Source organism: Lathamus discolor, chromosome 4, assembly GCF_037157495.1.
Source record: "Lathamus discolor isolate bLatDis1 chromosome 4, bLatDis1.hap1, whole genome shotgun sequence".
Lineage (NCBI taxonomy): Eukaryota > Metazoa > Chordata > Aves > Psittaciformes > Psittacidae > Lathamus > Lathamus discolor.
In genome coordinates this window covers 111,357,829-111,371,420 of record NC_088887.1, presented here as the reverse complement: position 1 = coordinate 111,371,420, position 13,592 = coordinate 111,357,829, and the positions used below count along the sequence as shown (strand labels likewise).

At 42.4% G+C, this 13,592-nt stretch overlaps 1 protein-coding gene across 2 annotated transcripts in view; it reads left to right on the top strand.

Moving 5' to 3' along the window:
• Nucleotides 1–8,165, top strand: part of CUL5 (cullin 5) — a 32,964-nt gene extending 24,799 nt beyond the window's left edge. Inside the window, exons 15-20 of one of the 2 annotated variants that reach the window (XR_010612468.1) lie at nt 725–900; nt 1,019–1,180; nt 1,883–2,001; nt 3,231–3,354; nt 4,527–6,063; nt 7,564–8,165. Coding sequence is in view for 1 of the 2 variants with exons in the window: in XM_065678651.1 (XP_065534723.1) it covers nt 725–900; nt 1,019–1,180; nt 1,883–2,001; nt 3,231–3,354; nt 4,527–4,721 (776 nt within the window). In the remaining variant the exon portion in view is untranslated. Of the gene's footprint in view, nt 1–724; nt 901–1,018; nt 1,181–1,882; nt 2,002–3,230; nt 3,355–4,526 lie in introns of both variants that reach the window. The other variant, XM_065678651.1, reaches the window with a different exon arrangement.
• Nucleotides 8,166–13,592: the final 5,427 nt, after the last annotated feature.

The window sequence follows — 13,592 nt, the reverse complement described above, 5'->3', positions numbered from 1 at the left end:
GAAAAATAATTCTGTTGAATATTGAGTTTAAAACTAAATCAACCACAGGTTGACCATAGCCTTTAGGGCATTGTTGCCCCTAGATAGAAAGTGTCTGTAGACTCTACTTTCTCTTACAGTTGACACTGGAGCTATATCATCATTTATCAGTAAGTTATTGTGGATTTTCATTATAAACAATCTTGTAGATAGATTCCCTACTCCTGTAAATAAATTCCAAGCAGGGGCTTGAATCAGTATCAACCAGGTGAGTGCTTGAACTACTCCCTTCTTTCATGCCCTCATCATTCTTCATGAGTGCTTCATGCTGTGCTCCTTCTTTATCTGCCAGCAGGAGAGCTGGATGCACGCTATGAAGAGCTTAATCCACATTTCTGAGATTAAATTTCATTGATGAGAGAGGCTGAGGAACATCCAGGTTTTTACCTGCTACTGCTGAAAACCCTTGAGCAGTGCTTACAAGCATCAGCTGTAAAGCTGCTTCAAGGCTTAAGGAGCTCTGCAGAGGCAAGCCAAAACAGCAGAAATTCCAATCAGTGTTGCTGGCAGAAAGCCAGCAGTGATAGATGGAGTACCCTCATGTTTAAGTAGGTGACACCCTGCAACTTTCTGAAAACTTGGTCCTCCATAATTGTATTTAGAGTAGGAAAGAAATGCATTTAGTTACTTTGTTTTGTCTGTCTGTTATACCTGGAGATTCACATCACCCAATGTTGTCTTACAGCTGACTCTGTGAATATTAAAATCTTAAATGCTGGCGCCTGGTCCCGAAGTTCTGAAAAAGTGTTTGTCTCACTGCCCACGGAGCTGGAGGATCTCATCCCAGAAGTTGAAGAGTTCTATAAAAAGAATCACAGTGGTAGAAAACTGCACTGGCACCACCTCATGTCTAATGGAATTGTAAGTGTGTAGGTTTTGGTGTATCAGTCTCAATGACTGTATTTTCTGTGTATTTATAATAGTAAGAAAGCTTTTGATCCAGAAAGGCTTGTATGTAAAATTGTCTTTCTGTTCACAGATAACATTTAAGAATGAGGTTGGCCAATATGACTTGGAGGTAACAACATTTCAGCTAGCTGTGCTGTTTGCATGGAACCAAAGACCTAGAGAGAAGATCAGCTTTGAAAATCTTAAACTGGCAACTGAACTCCCTGATGCAGAACTTAGGAGGACTTTATGGGTATTTCCCTTTCTCTTCAAACAGATTGCTGCTTGGTTTTGGAGTTTTTTCCAGTACTATGAAATACTGGATTAGTATTTTTAAAGCACTGTCAGATAACACTTTGAAACTGAAATGTGAATGCCTTTCATGCTAATTAATCAGTTGTGACAACGGTTCCTCACACTGCTGCTGAGCACACACAGCCTTTATATTAATGTGTTTTCTCTACCCAGTATTATCTAACTTAAGTTTTTGGAAACAAAAGATCCTTTTGACCATATGCTGACTAAAGCACACAGTTGATTGTGGTTTGTGGAGTGGGACTGGTCTAACTTGGGGAAGTCAGCAGCACCTGATAAATGTATGTTGCTTTAAAATAACTTCAGTGTTTGCTCTCTCAGACTTTTAATCATTTAGCTCAAGAATAAAGAGAGAAATCACGTAACTCAGACTTAACACCACTTCTGTAGCTGTGAGTTCCTGCATTTTGCTGCTTTCTGTGATTGTAATTTACACTAACCTATTTCAGAAGGAGATTGGGTAAACTGTGTCTGCTCTCTGGTTTTATCTTCATGTTGCCCTCTAGCAGCTGCAAACAAAGCTGTGTGGTTTCCTCACTACAATCTGCACAGCAGTGATCTATGTTCTTAAAAAGTAATTTTTCAATTTGGAAAGTCTGGTGTTTTATTTTCATTCTTTCCCCCTCCCTTTTCTCTGTAGTCTCTTGTAGCATTTCCAAAGCTGAAACGTCAGGTTTTATTGTATGAACCTCAAGTCAATTCACCCAAAGACTTTACAGAAGGAACCCTCTTCTCGGTGAACCAGGAGTTCAGTTTAATGTAAGATGATGTTTGAAAAATAAAATAACAATGTACTATTTTATAACTAGAGGAATTCACTTTAAGTTAACCTTTGCCCTTGACAGCTTCCAAGATTCAGCTAGACACATGCTTTGCTGCCCTGTCCTCGCTTAGTTTTGGCAATAGTCATGCTTCAAGTAAGTGGCTGGACTAGCTGACCTCCAGCAGCCCCTTCAGACACGTGTTTCTATGATTCTGTCTCTGAAATAAAATGTCTTTTAGGGTCACTTAGGGATCAGGTACAAAGTTGGAGGCTTTGCTATCTTCCTGTTCTAATGAGTTTCCAAAGAAAATGGTATGTTAAAAAAAGTGAAACTACATAATAATATTTTATGCTGTCAAAAGCCGGGTTTTTTGGTGTGGATTTCACTAGGGGAGTGTCTTTATTTCAGTGAGAATTGCAGTGCTCTCTTACTGGTGCTTTGAAATCCCTCAGAGCATACGATAGTATAAAGAGAGAACATCTGAATGGTAAATACTACATTCAGCATGTTTTACTTTGATTTTTGCCTCTTTTTACTGTCAGTGCCTATGATTAGACCTGCCTCCTTGCTAGTAATCATAGAATCTGGGCCTCATTCTCAGTAGCAGCTGGACCTCTGGATCCGTGGGGAGAGAAAGGGGTGACAAATCTGCTTTCTTGGGGTTCAGTTTCTTGCCCAGAGCCGTGATGTTTGTCCCTGTCATCAGGATCATGAGCTTTAGGAAATGATGGGAGGGAATGACAGAAGAGACAGGCTGTACAGAAAGCTTGTGGGTGATCCCACAGGAAATTCTGTCAGCTTTCTTTGTTACAACTGCTGGGGTTTGGTCCTTTTTTTTTGCTAGACGTACAGTTCTTTTGATGGACTGTTAACCAGTCCAGTTTCCTAAACTTTGTTTTAAAAACTTCCTTCAAAGAACCCTAGTTTTCTATCATTAAATCTAATTCTCTGAAATGTTTCCCTTTAACACAGTCCTGGTAACTTTTCCACTTTGGGTGCTGTCAGTTTCAGCTGATGGATTTTTTGATACTGGTATGTTCAGGTTTTATCATCAGAGACACTGCCATTGAGCTGTGATCCAGCCATCTCACAGCAGCAATGCCGATAGCCTATAAATACCTGATGTGTGATGGCAGTTTTTGCTGCTGCAATTTCACTGTGACAGGAATTCCTTCATTGAAAATGTATGTTTTTGTTCATTTTCATACAATACAACTCTTTCAGAAAAAATGCTAAAGTTCAGAAAAGGGGCAAGATAAACTTGATTGGTCGATTGCAACTTACCACAGAGAGAATGCGGGAAGAGGAGAATGAAGGAATAGTCCAGCTAAGAATATTACGAACACAGGCAAGTAAACTGCCAGAGGAATATAAAATGACCCTGTTTCTTTCATTGTATTATCATTCCTGCATGCTGTCCGTGTTTGAATGTTGATGTATGGAACAAATGCTTTTGAATCCCATTGGAACTTAGCTTTGCCATTTGGCTTAGAGCCTTTGTGAATACCAGATTTTTGCCTGGGTGTTTGTGCACTTGTAGTTGTCAGCCTCTTGTTCTGATGTATGAGGGCATCATTTTTAAAAAGGACAAAGCAGATTCAAAGCAAGCTGTACAGCTGTGTGTGGTAGTGGATGTCAACTGCAGATGGTAAAGTTGACTGACCTGAGCCACCAGCAGGAGCGAAGTCCTCCTGGTCTTGAGATCTCTGATTGCTCTGTACGAAGAGAGTAGAGTCATCTGAGAGATGGGATCACACTTTATAACAGCAGTATGAGTTTTTGAGAGGCCCTCTCTTTAGAGGGAGGCTTTACAAGTCCATCTTAGACATACAGACTGCAGCTTCCTTCTCTGTGGTTGGTTGTACTTGAGTCAGGTCTTTTGAGCTGACAGTTCTAAAAAAATGATTTATTTTTTTCCTAGACATCAGATTACCTATACTGAAGTCTCAAAAATTCATCTTACCTTCAAATGCAGGTCTGATCAGTCAAATTAGATTCCAGGCCATGCACTGTGTGGATTGTACCACCTGACTCAACATCTTGGCCATACTTGCTGGAAATGGCTACCTCCACTCAAAGAGTGAATTAACATTAGGGTTTAGAGAGTAATTTACGCTCTAGGTATAAGATGTAAGTGCAGTCAAAACTGCAGTTAAATCTCTTGCATCTTGCAAGTGTTCATTTCTTTTCCTTTATCAACTTCTTTGAAAGCATATCAGTATCTACTTAGGCTAAGAAAGGCAGCATGTGTCTGATTCTCATGGTAAAAATACAGATTTCCTTGCTGCCTTGCCTTACCAGGAACCTCCCTGGCAGTGTTCAAGGCCAGGTTAGACAGAGCCTTGTGTGGGATGGTTTAGTGTGAGGTGTCCCTGCCCATGGCAAGGGGGTTGGAACTAGATGATCTTAAGGTCCTATCCAACCCTAACTATTCTATGATTCTATATTGTGGTCACTTTGTCACTTCACCCAGGCATTTTGAAAAGCATTACTCATTTTTCCTGTTGTTCCTTCCCCCAGGAGGCTATCATCCAAATAATGAAAATGCGGAAGAAAATTACTAATGCCCAGCTTCAGACTGAACTGGTAGAAATATTGAAAAACATGTTCTTGCCACAGAAGAAAATGATAAAAGAGCAAATTGAGTGGCTTATAGAGCACAAATATATCAGAAGAGATGAGTCGGATATCAACACCTTCATATATATGGCATAATTGGAGGACTCTGCGGGATGCTGAGGACACAGCCAGAAGGGTGCTTGGACAGACAGCCGCACCAGTTGTGCTGCAGAAGGACTCGTTTTGACTTTCGTTACGCATTAAAATCCCTGCCTTACCTTACAGAGGACTATATTTTGCCAATCTCATTCAGCTAGCATGATGGCATTCCCTTCATGTTGCACACTTTTAACAGCATGCTGTTTTGTGGGAAACTTGCATTCATGAAGAGCCCATTGTGAACTTTTTAAAGTAGATTTGATTTACACCCACCAGGAAGAATACAGGTTTGGGTTTTTAGATGACCAGTACTTGCACAAGGAAAAACTATTCAAATATTCATGCACTGAGGAACTGCTATTAGTTTTGTTTTGGGTTTGGTTTTTTTGGGGGGTTGGGGTTTGTTTTTGGTTTTTTTTAATGCAATTAGGACTAGAAGTAGCACTTTCACTTTTGTGTTCTGGATCAAGAGAATAATGTACTGTCTACCTTTGATCCTTTTTATGTAATAACATTTGAGAGACACAAACACATGCATCACAACTGATATGTATTTGTTACAGTTAAACCCTGTTGGCTAGAGCAGTGCTTCAATCTAGTAACTGGATTTTAAAAATTGACACAGAAGTGACATAAAAGTAATTCCAAGTCATGGGTGATATTTTTCCTTAAGCAAGAGATCATTGTTTTTAAATTGCTTGCTGTAAACACGTGGATATACGTTATTTGTTACCTGATTTGGACAGATGATTTGCTACAATCCTTTTTGGGAAGGTAAAACTTTTTCTCTTCACTCTAAAAGCAGTTTTCATGGGTGGGCTTGCTATACTGAACAGAAATATTAAGTGTATTTCCTTGTACATTTAATATTTGTATTCCAGATATTTAAGTATGACTACATATACCTGAATGCATTAAAGAGTAATTGATGCACAACTCCCCCAGAAAGAAAGTAACACTTGAAGATCTCTGGACTAATTCTTCATTGGTAACTTTATATACATGCAAGGTTAATGCCGTTGGGCTGGTTTCTTGCTTAGAAGTCAACATCTTTATATGAAAAACCCTCTGCTTTTTATTTTTGAAACTGGCAGGGTAGGAAATGCAGTTCTAATGGAAATGGTAAAAAAACAAGGAAAAATACCTTGTTTAGTGTATGCAGAGAGAGTGCCAAATATGCATCAGGAATTTCAGCGTTTTAATGTTACCTCTTCTATTTTCAATCATCTGAAGTAGTCGTTTGGCACTGCCTTGCCTCTCTGCTCCTCTGAAATGTCCCAGCATGTACTGGACTGATAACACGAGTCACTGGAACAGAGTTGCTGTCTTGGGACAAAAGGTAAGTTGCACTCTACTCAGTTCTGTATGAATATTATTCTGTAAATCACAAGTGTGCAGAATGTTTTTTAATTAACCAGTTCAAGTACAGTATCTAAAAGTCTCATCTTCTTGAATGGAAAGGGGGAAAAGGATACAGTTAACTTTAGTCAAAAAGGAAAACCTTCCAGTTGGTTAAGAGGAGTTTTGCTTTCACATGGTTTCATTAAAGTGTACAGTAAGAGTGGCTGGACAGCAGACTCCACAGGGGTGGCTGTTTGGACTCTTAAACAAGCTACACACTCTACTACTAATGTAAATGCTAGTATGACTGCCCGAGAACAGTGTGTACGTGGAGATCTATTTGAGTAGGAGGGGTTTGGTAGTGCAGGTTTGAGAGAATGAGAGATGCAGAGAAACCGAGACCTGGCCAGTACCAGCTGATTGAAATCCCACAGCTAATGTTACATGCTTTTATGGTTACTCAAAGTAGATGCTGTTTAAAACTACTGCATCTTTTTATGTTGACCCTATGGTGTTGCAGTTCAGAATCAAAAGCAAGTGGTGCTCTGTGTAGTTAACTAGTAAAAACCGTTTGAACATTAGGAAACTCTAATAAAAGACCCTGCTGCAAGACTTTCAATCTTTGTAATTTAGAAGTAATAAATGGTCGCTTGGGATTACTGCGGGAAGACAGGACAGTCTGAGCACACTCTTCAACATAAAAATTCCAGCCCTTAACCAGAGAACAAGAGGTGTGAAACTGTCATGCAGAAAGAGCTGCAAAGGGGATGATGCCAATTTTGAAGCCATTGATTAGATCTGAGGGGTGTTTAAGAGGCTGCATCTCATACAGCTGTCGAGGGAGCTGGAGTGTGCAGAAAGCAACAGGTTGCTAAAAGCTAGAGAGCTGCATGTTCCCTCAACGGATAAGTATGAACCAATACAACCTAATGTCTACATTTCTCAACACCTGGGACGCAGAAATAGAACTGGTAATGTGCCTATGACATGGTTGTTTTTCTTTATACCAGAAATGGATGTCGGTTTTTTTATTGACTCTCAGACTCACACCAGCAAATTTGTTCAAGATGCAGAATCAAGTTTAGTGTCATTCATCAGGTCACTTTCACCAATATGCACTTAAAACTAGTATCACCTGGGGCACAGGAAGATACCTGGGGTAAACTTCTTTTGGGGAGGGCAAAGTTCAGACCTAAATGAAAATGAACTATTCTTCATTTGCAATATGGCAACAACGCACTTTTAAGGCTGCAATTTTTAGCTATGAATATATATGTCCAAAGACCTAGCTTAAAGAGGTGCTGCATCTGAAAAGCATGTTGCCATGCACACTGCCACGTGAATAGCTATGGAATGAAATCTGGTGTAGAAGAGAGGAGCGAAAAAAATCACTTTTAATGGGTTTAATTAAGAAATACTGTTAAATCATTCTCTGTCCCACCAACTTGATGAGGATCTCAGTTTCAATTCTGAAGTCTTCCATTTTCTCTTTCCACAGTCGGTGGCCCTCCCTTCTGTTCCTACTCACATATCTCTCATTTGTTATGACTGTAATGCCATTGCATTTCCAAAAGACTATGTAACTTTCTCATTTTCACCTTTTTAATTGATTCCAAATGTTCTGAATGTTCACATGCTGCATTTAGTTGCATTGGGAAGCCATTGTCCTGTAAAGTGCAAATTTCAGAAATAAAGTTGGCACACAAAAAAGATTTGATAGTTTTACAGGAAGATTTCCTGTCTTCAACTCCAACTGTTTTCTATTTTCATCTAAATGACTGGGATGCTATCTTTGTAATTCTTTGAGGTCGTATTTGTGAAATAAACAACACACAAGAGCTCTCCTGTCATATACCCTATATGTAGTCTGGAGTGTTGAGCAAACTTGAGTTCCTGAGTTGTAATATCTATCTACGTATGGTATTTCCAATTTTGAATGTGTGCCACTACCAAGATAATAATGCTGTACGATTTTGAATGGTGGTAGTTTCTGTATGGCAGTCCAGCTGAACTATTTTGATGTACTGCTTAATTTTTGAATTTTATTTTTTAAGTTGTATAATTTATTTTCTTGCAAAATAAAAATGTAATATAAAAGACTGTTCATTTAGTGAGCTGTTCTGGTGTCTTCCCCTGCAAAAGTTTTAAGTCTAATTCAGGTGCTGCTCCTGCAAAATGCCACTGTATGAAATTTGCTTGATTCGAGGTCCCAAAGTCTCTTATGATCAGAGTACTAAAAAGAAAAGACTTCCAGTTCTTTTCTTGTTCTGAATTTTCAAGTACTTACGGTTATATGTAGAGCTATTTAGTCTTCCAAATTGTGTTTAAAGATGAGCTGTAGTCTTTCAACTGAAGCATATCACAGCCTGCCGTGCCAGAACAGCAGACAAACAGCGATGTGGGGCCAGTCGATGGCCTGATGGGTGCTTTCACCGTAATGTAATATTTCTTCTCTGACTGTCCTTGCCTTTTAAATGTGAATCTGCTCTTACATTTCAACTCCATTTCTTTTTTCCAGAGTGCACCAGCTGCCCGCAGTGTTTTGTGCTTTCTGGTATATGCAAAGGTTAGAACTACTTGTACGGGATACAAAGCTATTTCTGAGTGACAGTTCCGTTCCTGCAGGCAGGACGTTGATGGGAGGCTGACATTATTTTCAAAGGTGTGTTTAAGTCTGTTAGGGCAGTGCAGTCTTTCTGAGCAATGGTTTTCCAGGTGGAGTTGTTCTCTAGAAGTACGTCACTTGCCGCAGGAGTTCCTTAGCAGAATCAACTCCTACCAGTGTAAATTTATCACTACTTAGGTAGAATCATTGACCTAAGTATGAAAAAAAACCAATCCAAACCCTAAACCTGCTTCATTCTTCTGGCAAACCAAGAACATAGCTTGTTTGCTTTCTCTCTTTGCTTTACCGTGTCAACATAGAACCGTCAAGTCATTTAGGTTGGAAAAGACCTTTAATAGCGTCAGGCCCAACCATTAACCCAGCATTGTGAAGTCCACCATGTCCCTAAATGCCACATCTACAAGTTTTTTAAACACTTCCAGGGATGGTGACTCAACCACTTCCCTGGGCAGCCTGCTCCAGTGCTTGGCAACCATTTCTGTAATGAAATTTTCCCTAATTCCCCTGGCACAACTTGAGGCCATTTCCCTTTGCCCTATGGCTTGTAATCTGGGAGAAGAGACCAGCACCACCTTACTGCAACCTCCTTTCAGGAAGCTGTAGAGGACAGTAAGGTCCCCTCTGAGCCTCCTTTTCTTCAGCCTTTTCTTCAGGCTGAAAAACCCCAGTTCCCTCAGCTGCTCCTCACAGGACTTGTGCTCCACTCATGACATCTCTCTCAACTTCTCTCTGTAGGTGTGGATATGGTGCCTTCATTTCACCCTCATTTATTGTAGTGATGGAGATCTGCTGAGTACCTTCCATTGGATACTGTGCTCCAAGTCCCACATGTGATCTGAAATGCACCTGTAAGGGGGAATGTTTGGGGATGTGTAGGCTGCTGCCTTGAGCTGCTGATCTGGGGCACATCAAAGCAAACCTCATTTCCTGAGCTAAGGAAGAGCAGTACAGTGTGCTTGGTTTTAATAGCCTGAAAGACTGAACACTGAAAATTAGCAACTTTGAAATGAGTGCCATTATAGCTGTTCTTGGTGCGCAGGGCTGCTGAACGCATTAAAGAAGGCAGTGCGCTGTGGTTTTTGTTTTTAAGACCACAGTCTAATATTATATACACACAGCTTAGGATTTACCCTCTGTTGCAGTCATTGATTTCTGCTGCTTGAAGGCACTCAGGAACTTACCGCATCTCCTGAGGTAAGTTGGAATCGGATGAGCCCATGTAAAAGTGCAGGATTTATTGCACTGAACAGGCAGGCCCTGGCTTCAGCCATCGCTTCTGAAGGAGCAGGGGAGGTGTGAAACGAGCTCCTGGCTGAGGGGTATCACCCAGTGCTGCAGCCAGCCGTGGTGGCAGCAGGCTGGCTGGTTGTCAGCAGCCATTCACTACCTTCTGCACCAAGTGGTATCAAGGAAATGGTGAGGGCTTCAGCTGGGAGAGAATCCAAACATGGACGTGACTGAGCTTCACAAAGCAGAGGGGTAGAGAACAAGGCAGAAATGTGTTCACAGAGCCCTGTGACATCACCGTTAGGGCTGCTTGGTAAAAACAGCACAAGATTGGTCTCAAATGCTGACAGTTGACCTGTTCCCAGGGGACAGTGGGGATCAGTGGGGATCAGTGAGGCCAAATTCATCACTAGCCAGTGAAGGTGGATGCTGGAGGTGCCCAGAGAAACTGCCCTGACTTGGTGGCTGTAGGGGGTGCTCATCTCCTTAGATTCCAGTCTAAATCTGGAATTCTAAATATGAACTATCCTGAAACATCTTCAAGTCCTCCCAGTGGAAAAGGACTACAGAGGAAAGGTGGGGGAGATGGGGGGAACACACCCAACTAAAAACCCCAACCAATTGACTAGAGGTAGTAACAGATGCAAGAGGGGAGGAGGAAGATGTATGAAGATCACCGGACCAGGACTGAAGCTGTAAGTTGCTGGGGAGCACCCAGTAGAGCACCCTTGTCAGTGATGACCCCTCTGCTGAAGGTGAGCAAGCAGCCCCTGGCCGCTGCATCATGGGGAGGGACACAAATCCCACAGGAAAAAGGGTTTCTTCCCAATTCCTTCTGCCGTTTGTCCAGGGTGAGGAGGAGGCTGGCCTGGGCACCCTGCCGCCAGTATGGGGTCATGGGGGGAGCCATGTAAAGAAGCAGATGTGTGTGAAAGTGCAGCCCAAACTGCAGGGAGATGGGCAGTGCTGCCGTGTGTACCAGCGTGCTTCTGTGCGCACAGGGAATGCTGGCGACAATGGATTTTTGCCTGGCCTATGAAAGGCATTCTTTATCTTTGTGGGGCTTTTTTTCTATGGGATTAGAAGATTTGTACCCTGAAATGTGTTTACTGGCTCTGGGGAGGGAACATTTCTTTTTTCTTCACTTCTGTCGGCACTGGAGTTCTTGCTCGGGTTCCTTTAATCTGAGGTTATTTCAATATCTGCTATCTTGGAGACTCAAAGTTGCAGAATAATTAGATCGTTTTATTATAGTGCTGTGTTGTATCTTCTGAATTCCCATTGAGTCAATTATTACCTTGCTGAAAACTGGTCGATTGCCCCTGTCCTTGCTCACCCTTTAGCCAGGGACAGGATGCTCTGTATGACAGTCGTATTTCAGCAGTATCCTAGCCAGCAGACCACTGTACTCCAAGGAGTCAGTGGCCCACATACCAGTTAATCTGGGAAGGTGTAGGCTACCCTGCAGCACAGCTATGCTATGATGTGGCCTGGTTGCCGTTTGGCCAGGTGGCCAGCTAATTGTAACTAAGGAACCTGTAGGAGCTCCCTCCTGGCACCGGCAATTGCACCACCTGCGTGTTGTCTTTATCTGCAAACGGAGCCGCCTGTTCTCATCTCAGGTGAACATCCTTTGGCAGTAGGCGAGATGACCAGAATTATTTTCTTCTCAGAAGATCCTACAAGAGCTCTGAAGACCAGAACGCTGGGAAACCTCTTCAAGTAGGACCTGCACCACGGGCTGTGCCCCGGCTGGAGATGTTGCACATCTCAGGGGTCACAGTGTCTGAAGAGAGGTATGATTCTCTTTGCTTGCAGCCTCTGCAAAGCGGGAAGCTAAACACACACAGACACACACCCTGTGCTTGCACACCAGTTCCACTTTATTCACTACGGCACAGTAATATATAGCATACAGATATGGGTCTGAGCTACGAAGCCAAACAGAAATCACATCAACCACAGTGACTGTTTTCAGTCACTATAAATTCCATTCTATAAGCAATCACTCCCCAGGCAGTTTTCCAGCCTGACCTTGCACCCATGCACACAAACACTCCTTGGCTTGCTCAAGACCCAGGGACACTATCAGCAATTCTTCTTTAATCATCCACACAGCAGGAACAGGACCGCTTGCAGTTCCCACATCTCCCCTTTTTGTTTGGCACAATCAAGGTGGCAAGCACTTTAGCTTTGGTTCTTTGCAGGTTGGCAACAAGTCTCCAGGGGACATGAAGGAAAAGCAAAGCAAAGCAGTGATGTCCAGGCTCCAAAGACAAGATCTCATCAATGCGCTGGCCAGACAGACTGCGAATCTTGGGAACCTGGAGATAGATGCTGCAGAGGTCCCTATGGACTCAGGTCCTGTAAGTCCAAAGTGATTACAGAGTGTTTCTTTCTGCTCATCTTTCATCATCTTTCCAAGTCTTTGAGGCTGGTGACACCCCTGCCATCTTCAGTGGGTGGTTTTCCAAGCTCAGGCATGATGTTCCCTTCTCTTTACTTCCAAAGACACAGTCATTGGCTTTCCTTATCCCCTTCTCTGCTTAAGGAGTCTTAAATCACACAAAACCAGCTTCTTGACATTAGCATTTGAGGACGGGAGTTTCAAATACAATAGTTACTTATTATTACTTAAAATAGTTACTTAAGCTAACTTTTGCTTTTTTACTGTGAGGGTGATGAAACACTGGTGCAGCTTGCCCAGAGAGGTTGTAGAGTCTCCATCTGTGGAAATAGTCAAAACCCAACTGGGTACAGTCCTGGACAGCCTGCTTTAGGTGACCCTGCTTGAGCAGGGGATTTGAACGGGATCACCTCAAGAGGTCCCTTCCAACCTCTACCATTCTGTGATTTGTGCCAACCACAGGCTTCTTGGCCTGCCCTTCCCTCCTGGATGGCCCTCTTATAACAGTGGAGGCCATCCCTCACATCAAGGTCTGGCATGGCATGTGTCCCCACAGCTGGGGAGGGATTGCAGCCAGCAGCAGAGCTAAAGGTTCTTCTTGGTGGCAAACACAGAGGCCAACTCAGTCCTGCCCTTTACTATGGTAGGAGGCATTTGGCCAACCTCAGTCCTTGCACCTCGCTGTCAATGCAGTTTCACCTGCCTCATTAAGTAACAAGTCGCTACCATGGCAAAGCACGCACAGATTTGCATTAGCAGTGTAACTACTACAAGGTGCAGCAGCGTGGTGAAAGTGCTGGTGGCAGTGGGTACCAGCCAAAGAAAATTTTACACCAATGGTGTTCTCCCACCCTCTTAATTCTTTCCATTACCTGCTTTATAACACTACCATCGTGATGTACAGTTACTAGGATCTTTCTACCTTCTGCCTTAGAGTTTTCTAGCAGCTGCTGTAAATTTGCATGCTCTAACATCTCTTTTACAAGTGACAAATCCATACCAATAGGGGTTGGGGCTATACTATGATACCAGGTGTCGTTTCTTACTAGCAACTGGCTAGTAAATACAGGTGGTTTATGTACAAAATCACAGCCTCTAATAATAGCTACGTTGCAAGCACACATATTCGAGTCATTAAACACAGTCTGGTTACAGACTTCATTGATTTGCACATATTTACAGCAGAATTAGTTGCAATGATTGCTAAGTATGCCAGGAAAGTATTGATTGGAGAGTTCGATGTAGACTTTCAGTTGCCCCCAGGTGA